Source organism: Chelonia mydas, chromosome 5 (assembly GCF_015237465.2).
Source record: "Chelonia mydas isolate rCheMyd1 chromosome 5, rCheMyd1.pri.v2, whole genome shotgun sequence".
Taxonomy (NCBI): domain Eukaryota; kingdom Metazoa; phylum Chordata; order Testudines; family Cheloniidae; genus Chelonia; species Chelonia mydas.
In genome coordinates, this window is record NC_051245.2 from 24,751,061 (window position 1) to 24,770,904 (window position 19,844).

Below are 19,844 nucleotides of genomic sequence, written 5' to 3' on the forward strand. Positions count from 1 at the left end.
TTCTAGGGTGTTTTGTCTCTTTTTGCCTTTTTTACAAAGGTTCCTGCAATGCGATGGGCAGGGTACAGTCTCTCCTGACCCTTTTTATTGAGAGCCTTGAGCCTTCTAAATAGGTCTTTCTCTGTGTACTAACTTTCTGGGTCCCATTTCCACTGCTTGTGAGACAGAGTCTCTTTTTAAGAATTCTGCCAAACATCGAAGGAAGAGATGTGTAGGAGTCCTGCTTCTTTCCCCAGGTATCTGATGACCCCCATCAGTTCTGGGAGGGACTTTGGATTGCTTAAGGGTTTTTTTTCCTTGCAGCCCAGGTCTTTTGTAAGACTTACTCCCATAACTGTGATAATAGCATCCTCATCCTTATGCTCTCCCCCTGAAAGTCTGGGAAGCTCCTGATTGGGCTTTTCTGCATTGGAGTTGCGGCTCCTCAGGGCAGGAGGGGTATCCAGTATGCCAGTCTGCTTGAGCCCTGTGAAGGTGCAATGCAAGTGTCGGCTTGTTGTGAACAGGGAAGGCATCATTTTACTCCTGTAGAACCTGTATATACTGTTTCACATAGGGAGATGCTGCATAGGTTTAGCCAGGTTCCTGCTCATATGCTCTACCATTGTTTGAGGAGTCCAAGAGAGAAGGTTGCTACAGGGGTGGATCTGGGTGGCTGAAACCATCATTCTGCCAATTATCTGATCCGGGGAAGAGGAAGAGGAAAAGTAAGAGGAACAAGCATTATAAATTTGCATGTTATTCCTCAAAAAATGAATTGAAAAAGTAAAGTTGACAAAGGAAATGGTGAGGAGCAAAGCAAACAGCCACTAAATGCTGCCACGGAGGTAGAAATTCTGGTGGAAAACCAGAAAAGGGGGCATGACCAGCAGAAACTACATTGCAATGACTCTGGAACTGCAGAGAGGAAGGAAGCAGCCTGCTATACATCAGAATCATGGGAGATGCTGGTCTGCAAAAAGCAGAGGTTCAGATCACAATCTTTAATAGTGCACTTTGGATGGACTACAAGGGAAACTACATACTTCAGCAGCTTAATGATCATAGTGTGGAAGATAAAGCTTCCCAACGAAGATGGGAGGTAACACAGTTTATTCCTGTGTTTAACCAGTTGGGCTGCAGGAAAAAACCAAAACAAACCCAATATATCACTGTTCTTTTTCAGAATACCTTGGTAAACTATTCCAAAAAGTATCCTCCCCCTCTTAAAAATGTGTGATGAGTACATACAAATCTTGTAAGTTTAATATTAGTCTGCTATTTGAAGGAAGTTAAAAAAAAACAAAGTAAGGTTATACTCTCAATTAAATCAATTCACAATTATTAATTGGAAAAAAGTAAAATTATTTGAAAAAGATTAGTAACAAAAACATTTCTAGAGGAAGTCTGAATGAATAAAGCACATACAAGTAGTATTGTAGAAATGCATTTTATTTCATGCAAACAATTTTATTTCACTAGATATTCAAACATACAATTAAAAAATATATCCAGTACATCAATAATTTAGAACACTACACAAAAACAACTTCAATTAAGTGAAGGTCAAAACAACACAGCATGAAATTATGCATACTTATACTTGTATCGTAAGGCAAAAACCTAGTCTATCCCTAAGCAGCACTCCTATAGCCTATTCTTAATACAGTACACATTTGAAAATGGAATAAGGTCTGCAATTACTAAAGTTGTACCAACAGAAATAAATTAATTCCCTGCCCTTCCACTTATGTCTGTAGCAGGGGTTCTCAAACTTCATTGCACCATGACCTGCTTCTGACAACAAAAATTACTATATGACCGCAGGAGAGGGTGACTGAAGCCTGAGCACACCGGAGCCAGGCAAAGCCTGAGCCCCACTGCCCCAAGTCAGGGGACCAAAGCTGAAGCCCAAGTGCTTCAGCCCTGGACGGGGGGCCTATAACTTCAGCCCTGCCGCCCAGGGCTGAAGCCAAAGCCTGAGCTCTGCCACCCAGGGCTGAAGCCCTTGGGGGTTCGGCCCCAAGAGGTGGGGCTCAGGCTTCGGCCCTGGGGCCCAGCAAGTCTAATGCCAGCCCTGGCGACCTCATTCAAAGGAGATCACAACCCACTTTGGGGTTCTGACCCACAGTTTGAGAACAGCTGGTCTATAGGAATGAAAGTATTCAAATAAGAGTTTTGAGAGAGAAATTCTGAGACACCATTCTCCAGTTACTACATTTCATATGAGTATATCACCTAGTAAGACACAGTCATGAAGTAATAACCAAAAGTTGAAAACTGGCATTGCTTATACGTTACAATCTAAATACTTGGACACATTAACGTGGTGAGGAGCACACCTACAAAGAATAAACTCGCTCATCTTCCTTTATGACTGAAACAAAAGTTACTGGATGTAATGAAGCATAATTCATACCAACAGTTAATTAATACAGTAGAGTGAGGGTCTGGTTTAAGGTGAAACTTTTTTGTTGGTAATGGTTGGTCCATATTAAGGGAATGAAGAAATGTAGGAGTGTCTCAACTTCAGACTAGACTAATCTGCTAGAGGCACAAGTAGTATTGGCATAGTACAGCTATGAGGCAGTAGATATCCCTCCACAGCACACTGGAGAAAGAGGATTTAAAAATCTCAATCAAAATGTTACAAGTTATTATTTACAAAAAAATATTCTGTAAAAATTGCAACGACTTTCTTGCATTTTAGATAAATTAAATGTTAGGACACCGAATATACAGAGCATCAAAACTAGTGTTTTTTGTTAACAATTACGATATATTCATTTGATTATAATGAATGAATCAATGAGAACTTCTTTCATAAGCTTCTAATATTTTAAGTGCACGTTAGGTCTCAAGTAATTAACAGTGATAGTGAAAGAAAAGAACAGGAAACCTTCACTTGTTCTCATGGAACAGCTACAATATTCCAGGTTTAATTTAATAAAAGTACAAGTTACCATAATTACACTGAATTGGATGGAAAACCACAATTATTACACCTTCAATTGTACAAATAATTGTTAGGGCTATATTTTGCAATAGCAAGAACATAAATAGTCAAAAAAATAGCAGCTGCTCCCCAGTTCTCTTAATACTGTAATCATAGCCACTTAAATTTACATGACTACTATTTGAACAAACACAAATGCAGAAGACATTAAGCATTCTTCAGTAGTGTGAATTACAGCAGTATAAGGTTTGTTCCAAAAGGACTTTTTCCTTAGCACTTTAAAATTGTACCTCAGGGATAACATGTTACATCTCCCCAGCCCCAACATTAGATATTGGTATTAATGTACAGCAAAAACGAAGTTCTATAGTTCCTCCCCAAATTGTTAAATGATTCCCTACATTTGAATGCTACAAGCCAGACCTAATATAAAGTGCACAGAACTCACTTCAGAATGTAGCTATTTCTACACCCATTTTTAAACGCCTAATAATACAGATTTTCATGTCTAGCAAAGACATTAAGTTTCATTAGGTGTAACAGTTTCTCTACCCATACTTTAAAAAAACAACACACAACACAACAGTTCTGGGTTATTAGTACAGTTATGTTGCGCATTCTGATTTTTTAAAAATGTATTCAAAATTTGCATGGGTTTACTAGTATATCACGGACATGACAGCATTCAAACATAGTTTCTATTTAACTTGCTACTTTTTTGGCATATTTCACAATTATAAATCAAACCGTGTGAAAAACATGATGCAAGATAGGAAGTGTATATTACTTGTAATTTAATACAGTGACATTTTAGTTTATAAGAAAATATGATTTACATACTCTTTAGTTGCATATAAGGATGTTTAGGTAGTGGCAGCATAAATACATGTTATTGTTCAGTCTCCCAAATCACGGTACAGTTTACAATGCAATTATTTTTGGACTTTCTAATTTTGAGTATTAGCGGTGCAGGAACATAATAGGTACATATTTGTGAGATTTACCAAGTAAAATAAATTACTATATCAGTAAACAGTATGTACTTACACAATTGCGTCCTCTCACAAAATGGTAACACTGATAAATCTTCCAGGTTTACATTCACAGGAAACCATACAGGATTCTTTTTCAGAGTGTAAATTAATTAGTACAAGAACGCTTATTAAAAATCCAACCGTTGGTTTTAAAAGTCAATGAGAGTTTTGCCATTAACTTCAATGAGATCAGGATCTCACCCCAGTCATCTAGCTAACAAATCAAAACCTAGGGAAACGCTGAAAGCAACATTTTAATACAAAACATCCTAGGAGTGATACAACTACTCCTATGCTTTATGGACAATCCCTAGACAATCAGTTCATTGCATCATCACCTGGAGTAGACCACAAAACCTAAGAAATTCCCACCACAGTTAGGGGGTTAAAATTCCTTGTTGGGGTTTGTATTTTAGTCACTGGAGTCCCATTAACATTCGAGTCACCTGGCTAAATCCTTATGCTCCACTTTGAAAATTATCGGTGGGAATCCAGACATGGGGTCTAGTTCATTTTCTTATTATATGGGTCTGACCATGCTCCCACTGAACTCAAAGAAAACTTCCATTGACTTAAACGATAGCAAGAGCAGCTCTTATTAGGGCTAGGTTCTACTTGCACAATGACAAGCGGATCAGGCTCTTCATGAGTATCCAGCATTCCTTCTGTGAAGTTTATTATAGAATCACAGAATCATAAACTTTAAGGTCAGAAGGGACGATTATGATCGTCTAGTCTGACCTCCGAAACAACGCAGGCCACAGAATCTTACTCACCCACTCCTGTAACAAACCTCTAACCTATGGTCTGAGCTACTGAAGTCCTCGAATTTCTCTCTCTCCTTAACAGCAGTGGAACTAAGAATAGAGCCACTTCAATGTGACTTGTAACGTATTAATGAAGAGCTTGTGCTTTTGGGGGTGCGGGAGGTGGTAGGAAGGGCTTCTTTATGAAGTTTAAAAACAAGCTTTCAGGTCTTTAGGTATCAATTTTTTTAAAATAAAAAAAAAAATTGGAATGCCAAATCTAGTCTCACATGGTTTTTCTGGAAGACTTAAAGAAGGAGGAGAATGTGCCTAAGAGCCTGTGTATTTTCAGTAATCATACTTTGATTGAAGAGGAGGGATAGAGATAATTTAATAAAGATTCTTTCTCCAAAATGTTTGTTATTGGAGTTAAATAGGTGTTAACATAAAGACCGACGAACTTTTAAACAGTATGAATAAAAATTTCTTTCCTCTCAATTGTTCAGCTTTTAGTCTTTGGTGATGTCATTAGTTCTCCAATGATCAGTCTTCCAGGGCACAGAAGACCTGGATTTCTAAAGTTAAAAAACACACACAAGAGCAGGAACTCCCCAAACTCCAGAACGCTTTTTGAAAAAAATTCTCCCAGGCCCACTTTTAAGAGAGAATTTATGCGCTTGGATGCAAATGAGGTTCCCACTGATTTCAGCAGGAACAGTACATGTATCTAAAGAAAGGATTCAGAGTTAATCTGCTATTATATGTCTATTTATTTATGTAATGGGTTCTATAGAAGTGGACCAGAATTTCACTATCCTTCAAAATAGTTACTGAAATCATTGTAAATAAGCAGAGAATACACGACAAGTAGCATTATTTCCTGAACTTCTGAATTATTATTCATTAAAGCAGGATAGAATCACATTAGCACAGATTTTAGAAAACAGACTATTACTAAATGGAATACCTCATCCATGAAAACCTATTTTTCAGTGTAACCCCATTTCTAGATGCTTTAGGAGTTGCCCATCTTTCAAGTATGAAAAAGAAAAATAGTTCTGAGATCTAATGCTTCAGCTTTCACCCTCACTTTGCAATAAGAAAACTCCTAAGTGATTAAAAAATGTCCACTTAAAACCTACCTTTGGCTGAAAATTGCAAACAAAGCAAAATTGAAGTTGAGCATATTTCCCCAAAAATCATTTGCATAACAGCATTTTTTCCACTGTTATTCATTGGCATTTTTGATGGCGTTTATTTGCATAAAATAAGCATTTCTTCTTTTTGCAATGAAAAGCCTACATATTGTAAAATATAGGCACCTTAAAAACACAGATACCTTGTGCAAGGCAGTGCAGTTGGGATGTCAAAAGCATTTACCAATAATGATTCATGCTACATAGTTCACTTTTTCAAATGGAAAGCTCCAGGAGTTTTACGCTGTGCTAGAAGTTAGTTTTTCACAAACATTTAAAATGGATATATTTCACATTAAAATTTCTCTTACACAAAGATTTCAACTGCTACTACTGTAAAAAGTCTTCTTAAACAGCCACCAGACCTTAGAGGATGCATTCCTGTCATTGCACAAATACTTGAATGACACTGATAGCAAAAACAGTTATGTTTATATTTAATCTTAATTACACATGCTACTGTTTATCTGCATATAATAATGAAACAGAAAAAATTCCGAATTCTATGGCTGATGTGTAAGCCTTCCACATTTTATGCCAGTGTGTGTATACAGAATTGCCATTTGATCCCTTCTACTCATAAATGGCCTGATCCAAAGGCCACTGAAGTCAATGGAAGACTTTTCACTTCAGTGGACTCCGGTTCAGGCTCAAAATTCAAATAGCAAGATGTTTAATAATAGTGTGTAATACAGTAATTCATTTAACTTCATTTTGGATGACTAAACTATATTATATTTCTCAGAGCATCTTTAAAAAAAACGATTCCTTCCAAAACTAAAAACAAAACAAAAACAACAAAATCCATCCCAAACCTTTAAGTTACAGTTCAATTTGAGCCCTATTTGCATGTATAAAATTTAGTCTAGATTCACCTTTAACTAACTAAACTAGGGTTTTTAAATAGTTTTATAGCCTCCCCAAGAACAACAAAACAAAAACAAAAAACACCCCACACTGTGTAACAATGCCTGTTAATACAAGTATACTCTAGCCGTGATAAGTGAGTTACCATACAAGGTGCATTTCTAACTATTATTGTTCCTTTATTTTCCACAATTTTTTTTTTTTTTTTTTTAAAGAGAAAAATGTCTTTTTTGGTTCAGAAATGTTACAAACAGTGTTTTCCAAATAATGAGTAGCAGACTTTGATTTCTATTAAGTTTTCATAAGCTATGAAGGGATTAGACATCATCAAATATTCGGCTTCGTGACATTGATAAATACCTTCCACCAGACTGATACCTGTAGGACATACATAAAGAAATTGTATAAGAGAAGAGGAAAGAAAGAAAACATCAGTAACATATAGAAGCAAAGTCACATCTAGTGTGTATTAAAAAGAAATCTATTCTGCCCATTTTGCCACATGAAATATCTAAACTGCAGAATAACTTACATTTAGAGTGATTTTCATCCTGGATGATCCCAATGCACTTTATTCACTTATATAATATAAAATAAATACATTAAAAATCTGTACAATAAAATTACACTAAAATTGAAATTCTCGTAATCTAAAAAATATGTGCATAAGAATTTATACATGGCGGTTAGCTATCCAAAATTAAATCTTTTAAATATCATGTGACCAAGAGACTATTTAAACACATTTGAGGAGGTCTTTTTTCTAAACCACCTTTCTTATTAGCCATGAAGAAACCAAAGACTATTATATTTTTGTTAAATTGTAAGGAAAAATACTTTTATTGGTATCTGAAAGTTTTCAGGTTGGATAAGCAGCAAGAGAATCTACATGATATCCAGTGAAACAGCACCACCCAACACCATTAAGAAGTGAACAGCAGCTTTTGAGGGGAAAAAATATGTTTCCCCAAATTGGTAGCCAAATATATGAAGACTTAAAAACACAAATATATTCAAAAGATCATCACAACTGTGTTTTTCTCTCTCTAATAATCCTGAACAGACCCAAAGCAGGGACCTGCCCTTCTAGCACTGTTCTACATGTTTTAAGATGCTTTAAACTGTTGCCATGGAAAAAACACAGGGCTTGATTCTCCCCTGATATCGGTTTTAACCAGTGTGGTTTCAATAGAATTACTCCTGATTTACACTGGTGTGAGAAAAAATTCTTACTGCTTAGACAGAATTGGTTAAGTTGTTTTAAAACAAGTGTGTTAGAGTCTAGTTCATTCTGGCTGCTAGACCCATTGAAAATTTCTCAATTTTACAGGTTTAGCAAGTAGATGAAAACACATATTAAAGAAGCAGAAATAATGCATTATACAATGTCCTGTGTTCATTTGACAAGTGCAAGAATTATGTGTGTGTATATTATATTATGCATGGGATAGAGCAGGGGTTCTCAACCTTTTTCTCTCTGAAGCCCACCTCAAAATGCTATAAAAACTCCAGGGCCCAGCAGGGGAGGGGCGGCGGCACTCGGGGCAGGGGCCTTGGGCATAGGCGGTACTTTGACTTCTATTTTGCGGGGGCAGGGGCCGGTGGGGCTCGAGACACTTCCACATGGCAGAGACCAGGGATGGAGTGCCACCTCCAACCCCTGAGTCAGCCAGCAGGCAGGGGGTTAGCTCAGGGTGCAGGGAGAGGGTTACTAGGGGCTGTGTGTGGGCAATGGGTAGTTCAGGGTGCAGGGAGGGCATAGCTCAGGGTGCAGGGTGAGGGATATTAGGGGCTGTGGGCTGGGAGGACTCCCCTGTGGTCCCTGTTCCCAGAGGGGTCTGCCAGCCATGGAGCCGGGTCTCCCCACCAGGGGGGGCTCTTACTGGCTGCCTCTGCGAGAGCAAAGGGGGCTGGGAGCTGAGGAGCAGCTTCAACCTGGGGCACCAGCAGGAGAGGAGGGAATCCTGCCGCTGCCTGCTCCATGGCATTGGCCAGAGCCACAGCTGCCCCACACTGCCTGGCTCCGGATTCCCACCTCTGACCTGGCCAGGGGGTAGGGAGAGGAGATGCGGGGGGAGAGGAGAGAGGTGTGGGGCTGCACCTGGGGCTGCCATGCTCTTGCGCTGCAGTTGGAGCGGGAGGGGCAATGCCCTCCATGTCCCCAACTCTGCCCATGGGCTCAGGGCTTCTGCCCCACAGAGAGCACCAGGGCTCAGGGATCAGGCCTTCAGCCCTGCACCTCCTGGCTTCAGCCCCTCGGGGGGTGCTGGGGATTAGGGCTTCAGCTGGGGGGCCCTGCGTCCACCCTGAAAGGGCTTGCAGACCCCCAGGGGGCCGCGTTGAGAACCACTGGGTTAGAGAGTACAAGTTAATGAGTTACTACTCAATAGCACACTTTCACGTTATGAGATTTTTGATAATTTGGCCCTGTGTCTTTCTAAACAAATTTAGTAACTTACAAGACTATAGTTAGGTACCAATCATGGATGAAATCCTGACCTTATTGAACTCAGTGGGAGTTTTGCAATTAACTGCACTAGTGCCAGAATTTCTGCTCATGCGAACTTATGCAAAGTTGATGAACATGAACTCAGTAACTATGACTGAACAGCAAAAATTCATGGCTACATATATATATACATACATTTTTCACTTCTGCTTGTTTATTTTCTCCAACACAATTAATGATCCTTTTTTGCTTCATCATCTATAAATTACAGATCACCAGCAACGTGGGAAACAATTAGCTGAGCCACAGTCAGCCCCTGCAATGTCCTTAATTCTTTACAGGATTTCACAGAAGCTGACTCCTTCACTTTTGCCTCTACAAAATAAATTTTTCACATGTATCCAATATATTTTACATATACGTCAAAAATATTGACTGAAATAAATAAGTCTGACCCATTAGGCATTTGGGAGATGAAGAAGGAATCACCAGCACTAAGTTTCAAGTGGTTTCAAATACTGCCCTAGTCATCTGAAGACACCAAAACTAGGGGAGATTCTGAATTCTGTTTATCAATGATACACCTGTGAACTGAATATAGTTGCCATGGATCAAAGAAATAATAAGTCCGAACACTTCATTTAGATAAAACTGAAAATTTCTCACCTTCCTGAGTCAAGAGGATGATCAAGAGGATCATCACTAACTGAATCCGCATTAAAATCCAAAGGTTCCGCATCTTGGAGGAGTTCTATTCTGTCCCTTTCGTTCCTGCCATTTGACCTGGTATACTTAGACACAGCTGAATATTTTTTTAAAAAAAAAGTATAGAATAAGCAAATATCATTAAACATCTTAAAATCCTATGTCTTATAAATGCTCTCTCTCTAACAAACAAACCTAATATACATATTACTTGTAAGTCATTTAAAAAGTAAGCCTGACTATAGCTAGATTCAATATTTGGTTAATCCTAGTTGGATACTCACAGTTCCAACCAGTACCCCTGCAAAAAATGCACTCACTCTGCATGTACAACTTGCAATTTTTCAAAAGGGCCAACACTGGGTATAGATTGCCAAATCTAACCAGAAAACTTCAAGGCACTTTTCAGTTAAACCTATTTTGACACAGAGTTTAAAATTATGAGCTTTTGTAACTGGAAAAATATATTCCTCCTGCACCACAATTCAAAAGTTAGACAATATTGGTTGAAACTATGTTTCTTAAAACAAATGCCAAATCAAATCCAAACTAAATATTTCGGCAAAGACCATGCCAGGGGAAAAAAAAAAAAAAAATCAACCCAAATGCCAAAATTTCAAGAAGTTATTAATGACTGGGAACAAGTGTTAAAATGCAATCTGTTATGCAGTCTTCACAATACCAGTTGGTGTGCTTCCCATTATAATATTGGAATGCTGCATATTATTTGGGTATCATTAAAATAATTCCTGGACATTCTATAACAGATGTTAAAGTGGCCATACTTGAACAAAAAAACTTCAGAAACAGACTTCAAAGAGAAACTGTAGAACTAAAATTCATTTGAAAATTTAACACCATTAATTTGGGTTTGAATAGGGACTGGGAGTGGCTGGCTCACTACAAAAGCAGCTTTGCCTCTCCTGGAATTGACAACTTTTCATCAATTACTGGGAGTGGACTACATCCACCCTGCCAACACTGGTTCTCCACTTGTGAGGTAACTCCCTTGTCTTCACGTGTCAGTATAATAATGCCTGCATCTGTAATTTTCACTCCATGCATCTGAAGAAGTGGGTTTTTTACCCACGAAAGCTTATGCCCAAATAAATCTGTTAGTCTTTAAGGTGCCATTGGACTCCTTGTTAAAATAATTTCAGTTAAATTATTATAAATATTGGATTTCCAGGTGGGGGGGGGGGGGGAGAAAGAAAAAAAGATAACCCGCCACATTTCTTCCTCAAAATTTGTACCTATCATAGTTACACATAAGATTACTATAATTGAAAGTAATTACATAGGAAAATTATTTCTCTCTACTCAATATATTTACTTTATTAATTTAATAGCACTTTGTGCATACTCAGTTTCACTGTATTGATGGGTCAGCTGTATTTTCTGTTTCATGAATTAGCATACTATTATTTGTGTTCAGCTCCGAGAAGCTCATGGGCAAACATGTAAAACATACAAAAATTCAGAAATATGTACAAGTGAGAAAAAAAAAAATGGGTAAAACTCTCCAATAAGCATAAAAACAAATTACCTGCCCATTGAAAATTTGACCAGTATTTTACTATTTTTCCTCAAGAAATATATCACTTCAAATGATTTAACATATAGTAGTTTCACACATTATAAAAAAATGTAAACTACAAGTTTGTATAATAGGTTATATATTCAGTATATTGAATTAATATTCTATAAGTCTAATTACTGTGACAATATACATTTGAAAGATTATCTGGGCAACTAGAAGGGTTACAGATTTTAAAATCTTAGACTCTGTAGAAAATTGCAAGCATCCCTACCTCTCAGAACACAGTATAACAATCCACTTTGAGCTGGTCTACACTAAAGCTGTAAATCAACCTAAATTACACTACTTCAGTTATGTAACTGAAGTCGACATAACTTAGGTCGACTTACAGCAGTGTCTATACCGTGCTGTGTCGACGGGAGATGCTCTCCCGCCGACTTACTTTATGCTTCTCAGGGAGCTGGCATACAGATGTCGACAGGAAAGTGCTCTCCCATCGACTTAGCGGGTCAAATCAACACAGTTGCATCGATCACAGCAGTGCTGATTTAGCCAAATGTGTAGATAAGCCCTTTGTTGTCAATCCGACAGCTGGGAACAGCGGCTCAAATTGTAAGGACTACAGGCCAAATCAGAGAGTCCAATAAATGACCTAGGAATCTGTGATTATTCTCAGAACCTTCCCATGGAATGGAAAGAGGAAATATCAAAGATTGCCAGCCCCGGGGAGACCTACTGTCCCTCCTGGAGCGAACAGCATGGCTTCGTGTGACAAAAAGGGGTAAACTCAGCATTCTGAGGTGATAAGCAGAAAACTAATTATTGCTACTTTTACAATTATGCTAGTGAAAGTTTTAGAAAGTATAGAAAAAAGCGTATTACTTACGTCTGCTTGCGCTGGTCTCTGAGAAACTAGATTCATTTTGGTCTGCGTGAACATTTCTATTTCTAGTGGAATCTTCTCGGCTGTTTCCATATCGTTCTTTCCATTCCTGACCCAAAAAAACAAAATCAACAAAATACACCCTATCAGCGATATGAACAAAGTTACCTACTCGGATCATATCTGGAATCCTCTGAAATTCTAAATCCATTATCTTGGGATATTCACCCTCACACAATAAACTAGAGGAGCAGTAACTTTATACATTAGGTGTTACTGAGTACAGGCTGTGAGATTGTGTGCCTGTGTCTTCTTCAATTTAAAACATTTTAACCAGTATGTGCCCTTTCATTCTAAAATATATTTTACTAGCAATTGTTCCCACCCAATAGTTTTTTAAAAGTAAGTACACTGGATCCTCGCTAGAAGGCGGGATTCGGGATCCATGCGCAGTACGTTATAGCCAGGACCGCGTTATCATGACAGCCAATGAAAGTTACTAAATTTGGGATCCATGGCTGTGACAGTGTTATAAGCGAATTTGCACTATATAGACGCGTGTTCTAGCGAGGGTCCGCTGTATCATAGTTATACTAATTTCTTATTAAATCTATTCATACAAAATATGCTCAATATCTCTATAGTCAATGCAGTAGAAATGAGATGCCACCTGTTGGTAGGATAATACAATAGCCACACAGTCATATGATGCTTACAGTAAAAGTTCTTGTAAACTCTAATATGAAAATATTACAGTGACATCAGCGGTTCTCAAACTGTGGGTCGGGACCCCAAAGTGGATTGCGACCCCGTTTTAATGGGGTTGCCAGGGCTGGCATTAGACTTTCTGGAGATAAAGCTCAAGCCTGAGCCCCACTGCCCAGGGCTGAAGCCGAAGCCTGAGGGCTTCAGCCCTGGGTGGTAGGGCTCACTTCACAGGCCCCCCACCTGGGGCTATAGGCCTTGGGCTTTGGTTCCCTCCCCCTCCTGAGGTCATGTAGTATTTTTGTTGTCAGAAGGGGGTTGTGGTGAAATGAAGTTTGAAAACCCCTGGTTTATGTAAAAGAGAGGCAGGATCAGATTCAATTTCTATTAAAACCAATTGGAAACTATTTAATTACATTCAATATGGTTCAAAGTCAGCTCAGTGGTTCCAGATCCTGAGCTGGCGTAAACTGGCATAATTCCATTGAAGACAATATACCCATTTACAACAGAGCAAGATCTTCAGTTCTAGTCTGCAGAATAAAAACCACCCAACCTTTCTGAACCATTAATTGAAAATGGTCTGGAAAGACCAAAATGTTTCATGTCAATTTAAGTTCAGTGACAATGTAACACATACACACATGAAGAAAACATGTAAAATTAAGCGCTGCAGATTTGCAATAAACCAGATTCTATTTTTAATTCATGTTGAATTAAAAAAATAAAGTTCTATAGTGTTTGGGCTTGAAAAAGCATGCCACGGGTACTAATTCATTTCCTGTAGACTACAATAATGAATTGACTGGAGGGGGATAGACATATTTTGACATATTCCTTCTGGGATTATGACTTTATATGCCAAATTCCACACTAGTGTTATAATGGAATGAAAACCAAGGTCCTAATGGAAAGTTGTAATACATACCAACATACAGTACATAGAAAATTAGTATAATACTTTCTAAAATATTCTCATACCCTTCTTCTATTTTCACCTTCTTCCTGCCTTTGCCGTTTTCTTTTCTCTAGAAAAGGAACCATATTTGTATTTAAACTACAGAGTAATAAAAACCATCAGTGATTATACAACAGTTAAAGCACCAAGGATTAAAAAGGTACTGGAATAAAATTCTACCAATACTCTTAAAGGGATTAAATTTAATCAAAACCAATACATTCTTCACGAAGGGGCTCACCTGAGGAAAAACACGAAGTTTTAAATTAACTACTTGCCTACTTTTATAAATTTGAATGAAGCTTAATATGAACTTCCCCAATATTTAATAACATGGCATATCAACAGATGGGGCATGGAAGAAGAATGAATCATTCTAAAATTATAATGATGTGCCAGACAGAAGGATCTCTGTCAAAGAGAAACTAAAATGTTATCTAAAATACACAAGGGTTTTGTTTTTGTTTGAAGGCCTGGCAGTTCTAAAAAATGAACTAATGGGACAATGACAATCAATATTCAGCTCTGTAAACTTAATGATGGGATGTTTAAGGGTCCGTTCAAAAGAGATTCTTTGTAAAATGCATGGTGTCATAATTGCTTGCTTAAGGGTGGCGGTGCATGCACCTTTCCAATAAAAATTGAGTACAAGTAACTTCATTTTATACTTTATGATTGATACAAAGTCTTTATGTAACTTATTAAAAACTGATTACACATTACTATAGCACCTTCCAGCTGAGGATTTCAGCTTTATAAATCTTAACTAATTAAGAATGGCCCTGAAATACCCCAAAGGGTATCACAAACTGGGATCTCATGTGAAAAACTTCACTTCTACACTATCCCTTACCACCAAGTTGGGGCATTAGTTCAGTATGGATTCCAAGAGAAGACTACGGCCTACTGAATCACAAACACCGGTTCCTGCAGCATCTGATGTAAGGAGAGTGGTCACTTTGGATAGGCTATTACCAGCAGGAGAGTGAGTTTGTGTGTGTGGTTTTTGGAGGGGGGTGAGGGGGTGAGAGAACCTGGATTTCTGCAGGAAATGGCCCACCTTGATTATCATACACATTGTGAAGAGAGTGGTCACTTTGGATGGGCTATTACCAGCAAGAGAGTGAGTTTGTCTGTGGGGGGGCGGAGGGTGAGAAAACCTGGATTTGTGCTGGAAATGGCCCATCTCGATGATCACTTTAGATAAGCTATTACCAGCAGGAGAGTGGGGTGGGAGGAGGTATTGTTTCATGGTGTCTGTGTATATAATAATGATATTCTGCAATTTCCACAATATGCATCCGATGAAGTGAGCTGTAGCTCACGAAAGCTCATGTTCAAATAAATTGGTTAGTCTCTAAGGTGCCACAAGTACTCCTTTTCTTTTTGCGAATACAGACTAACATGGCTGTTACTCTGAAACCTAAGGTTTCCTTAGACTCTCTTTCAGGTACTGATGAAGCCCTATAGTGTGCAAATTGTGAGAGGTGTGGGATTTAAACCAATATGACATTTAGTTTATAAAATGATCCTTGCAATTTTAGATTTTGGGACTAAGTACTAAAAAGCCATAAACAATATTCAGTTTTATCACAAAATTTTAGATACATTGATTTTACCCATATTACCTCTTCTGATTAACTCCTTTCCTTCATCAATGAAGTCAGAGGTCATTTCATTGTCTCCCATGAACTGCTGGAACCCCAGCAGATTCAAACAACGAGTTCCTAAGCTGGCAAAAACAAAAAGGATAAAAGAAAAAAGTTTTAATTCATAAAAATAAAGTTGAGACAAACTGCACTGCAGCATGCAAAGCTAGCTATCCCCAAAATGCAGGGAGAAGAGCTTACCACACCGCCAACTTACATTTTAAAAAGGACATCATTTATTTTGCTGAGCAAGCAAGATGAAAATTCAGAGCACTAAGGAGGTACTTAGACTGAGATTGTGAATGAAAGGCATGCATCAGCTCACAAAAGTCCTTTCAATTATGTTAAATCAGAAATACAGCAGAATGGAAGCATGCTTACTATTTATTAGAAGCATTCCCTCCTATCACTACTGCAAGTAACTTAAAAGAAGAAATGCACCTGCTTGCAGTAATCTCACAAGTACCAAAATTATAGCTGCTGTGTCAGATCTTCGATACTACTGTAAAAACACTGAGGATTTCCCCTCTGTGTAGATGACAAGTAATGGAGGATGAGTTACTATAGAGGAGCCTATGTAAACTCACTTCTGGCTTCCAGTGCAGGAGTCATGTCCCAGGTATCCTTATGCCACAGTGACCTCTGGCTGCTAATACAGCCTCGTGGAGTCATGGGCAACCACATGAGAAGGCTGCTCTAACTTTTATTGGGGAATGGTCTGATCCTGGAATCAGGAGGCCTGAAACCATCTTTGTGTTCTCTCCATGGTGACAACTGTTGTTCTTTTCTCAGAGAGAATATCTGCTTGTTTTTAAGTAGATTTAACAGTTTATTCACGGTGTGAAAAACTTTTTAATGTAACTTTTGCACTTTCAGACTGCTGAGCTCTGGCGAATGGTTCAACATTTTATTGAATCATTCAGCTTTTTAGGAATTTAAAAAAAAATGTATTCCTATCTAAAAGCTGCAGATTCTAAAATGCTAAACTGACTTACAGTCTCATTTTTAATAGTTTGAGTTAACATGATGCTGCGGGGGTGGGAGGGTGGGGGCGGAGGAGCAGAGAAAGAATGTATTACATTTTGAAATCAGTGCTAAGTAAATTATAAATGCAAAGGATTACAGATCTGCTAATTACTCACCTGAAGTAAGTGGCAATACAGAGAATGACAACCAGCATGGGATAATATATATAAAACCCATCTGCAATGAAGGACAACACTCTCATGGAGCCCATTATCTGAAGAGAAAAATATTGATTAGTACAAAGATAAGACAGTTGCATCCATTCTTTTTAAAAAGAAAAGGAGTACTTGTGGCACCTTAGAGACTAACCAATTTATTTGAGCATAAGCTTGAAGTGAGCTGTAGCTCACGAAAGCTTATGCTCAAATAAATTAGTCTCTAAGATGCCACAAGTACTCCTTTTCTTTTTGCGAATACAGACTAACACGGCTGTTACTCTGAAACCATCCATTCTTTTTGTTTCTGTCTAGAATTTACCACCTTCTCACCCATAGGACCCAGTCACAATACAATAAGTTATCCATTCTCTAAATATCTACATAACTCTATTTGTAATAACTAATTTGTAATGAATGTTGACAAGTGAAAAATGAGTTATCAATCAATTTTTGGATGTTTTCTACATTTTCAAATATATTGATTTCAATTACAACACAGAATACAAAGTGTACTGTGCTCACGTTATATTATTTTTGAATACAAATCTTTGAACTGTAAAAACCAAAAGAAATAGTATATTTCAATTCACCTAATACAACAGAGGTGTGCAAACTATGGCCCGCGGGCCACATCTGGCGCACGGGACTGTTCTGCCCGATCCCTGAGCTCCCGGCCGGGGAGGCTCGCCCCTGGGCCCTCCCCCACTGCCCCCCTCCACTGCCCCACCGCCGTGTGGGCAGTGCTCTGGGCGGCAGCGTGTCTAGCTCTGGCTGGGTGGCGCGGCTGCCAGACATGCTGCTTTGAGCAGCATGGTAAGGGGGCTGGGGGGTTGGATAAGGGGCAGGGGGTCCCGGGGGGCAGTTGGGGCAGGGGTCCCGGGAAGGGGCGGTTGGATGGGGCAGAGGTTTGGGGGGCGGGGGCGGGAGTCAGGGGACGGGGAACTGGGGATGGTTGGATAGGGCAGAGGTTCTGGGGGCATGGGACGGGGGCTTAGACAGGGGGTGGTATCCTGGGGGGGGCGGTTAGGGGCAGGGGTCCCGGGAAGGACCGGTCAGGGAACAAGGAGCAATAGGGGTTGGATGGATGGGGAGTTCTGACGGGGGCAGTCAGGGGGCGGGAAGTGGGAGGGGGCGGATAGGGGGCAGGGGCCAGGCTGTTTGGGGAAGCACAGCCTTCCTTACCCGGCCCTCCGTAAAGTTTCGCACCCCGATGTGGCCCTCGGGCCAAAAAGTTTGCCCACCCCTGCAATACAAGTACTGTAGTGCAATCTCTTTATCATGAAAATTGAACTTAAAAATGTAAAATTATGTACAAAAAAAAACTACATTCAAAAATAAAACAATGTAAAACTTTAGCGCCTACAAGTCCACTCAGTCCTACTTCAGCCAATCACTCAGACAAACAAGTTTGATCACAATTTGCAGGAGATAATGCTGCCTGCTTCTTATTTATGATGTCACCTGAAATTGAGAACAGGTGTTCGCATGGCACTTTTGTAGCCAGCAGTATCTCTGTAAATGTGAACAAACTTGTTTCTCTTAGCGATTGGCTGAACAAGAAGTAGGACTGAGTGGACTTGTAGGCTCTGAAGTTTTACATTGTTTTGTTTTTGAGTGCAGTTATGTAACACAAAAAAAAAATCTACATTTGTAAGTTACTATAGTGCAATCTCTATCGTGAAAGTGTACTTGTATGAGGTGAATTGAAAAAATATTTTCTTTTGTTTATCATTTTTACAGTGCAAATATTTGTAATAAAAATAATATAAAGTGAGCACCGTACACTTTTTCTTCTGTGTTGTAACAGAAATCAATACATTTGAAAACGTAGAAAAAATCCAAAAATATTGAGTAAATTTCAATTGGTATTCTATTGTTTAACAGTGCGATTAATTGCAATTAATTTTTTTTAATCACAGTAATTTTTTTTTTAGTTAATCGCATGAGTTAACTGTGATTAACAGACAGCCCTACTGTGCAACTGATTTTAATGCAGCTGAGATTTAATTGTATTTATTGTATGATTCATTATTGTAGAGCACATACAGCCATGGTTAGAAATCTTGTCTTCAATCTAAATCAATAAATAAACTACGCCCACAAGATTATAGTCTACCACCAAAATGATAATTCTACCAATGTCAAACCACTGATTGCTTAACAAAAACCAGATTTACTATCTTCATTCTCAACTTATGTTTGCTACTGATATCTACAAATTTGGAGTCCATGCGCAAAAACAAATATCACTTTAAGTTACAAGTAAGTTGCGCTCATTTAGCTCAGCACAGCACACACTGTTCAGAGAGTCAAACTGAGTACAAGCCTGCCAGTGATAATGATAAGAAGGGACAATGAGTATCTTGACCTTGCCCAATGAATAAGTCTGGAGAACAGTTTCTATTACTCCTGGGGGAATTCTCTGCCACTGCATGTGCACAGAATTCATGTCCCCCACAGATTTCTTTGCTTCTCTGCAGAAAAAATGACTTCTGACAAGGAAGCAAAGGGAAGCTGCAAAACTGGTCATATGCCTCTGCCCAGCTGTGTGGGTGCATCATTTTGGGCGCCTAAAGCAGCTAGTGGAGAGGTAAATCACCGCAGGGTACACCCTGCCCCTGAACCATCCTGACGAACCCTCTATACCAGGATCCCCAACACACTAAGCCCCAATCAGCTGCACCCAGACCCCCAACCCATCAAGCCCCATTCCCCCAGCACCCAGGCCACCCCGGTAAGTCACACACACCCAGACCCCACCCCCCCACTGAACCCCAACCACCTTCACCTGGACCCCCTGCACAGTCCCATTCCCCCTGCACTTGGAAACCCCCAATGAATCCCTGTGCATCCAGATTCCCCCACGCACCTGGAACCCCCACCAAACTGCCCTCACCCAGACTGCCCCACACAGAACCCTCTCACTCCACACCTGGATCCCCTCACCCTAAGCCCTTCCTCACTTGGATCCTGCTGGGCTGAGCCTGCCTGTC

The 19,844-nt window shown here is 39.3% G+C and overlaps 1 protein-coding gene across 2 annotated transcripts in view; it reads right to left on the reverse strand.

Moving 5' to 3' along the window:
* Positions 1 to 1,364: 1,364 nt before the first annotated feature.
* The window catches only part of LMBRD2 (LMBR1 domain containing 2), a 57,247-nt gene continuing 38,767 nt past the window's right edge, over positions 1,365 to 19,844 (reverse strand). Inside the window, exons 13-19 of one of the 2 annotated variants that reach the window (XM_037902640.2) lie at positions 16,810 to 16,907; positions 15,647 to 15,750; positions 14,042 to 14,088; positions 12,359 to 12,464; positions 9,894 to 10,029; positions 7,311 to 7,356; positions 1,365 to 7,156 (exon numbers count right to left, since the gene is read on the reverse strand). In XM_037902640.2, coding sequence (XP_037758568.1) covers positions 7,350 to 7,356; positions 9,894 to 10,029; positions 12,359 to 12,464; positions 14,042 to 14,088; positions 15,647 to 15,750; positions 16,810 to 16,907 — 498 coding nt within the window. In that variant the 3' untranslated portion in view covers positions 1,365 to 7,156; positions 7,311 to 7,349. The remainder of the gene's footprint in view (positions 7,157 to 7,310; positions 7,357 to 9,893; positions 10,030 to 12,358; positions 12,465 to 14,041; positions 14,089 to 15,646; positions 15,751 to 16,809; positions 16,908 to 19,844) is intronic. The other variant, XM_037902639.2, reaches the window with a different exon arrangement.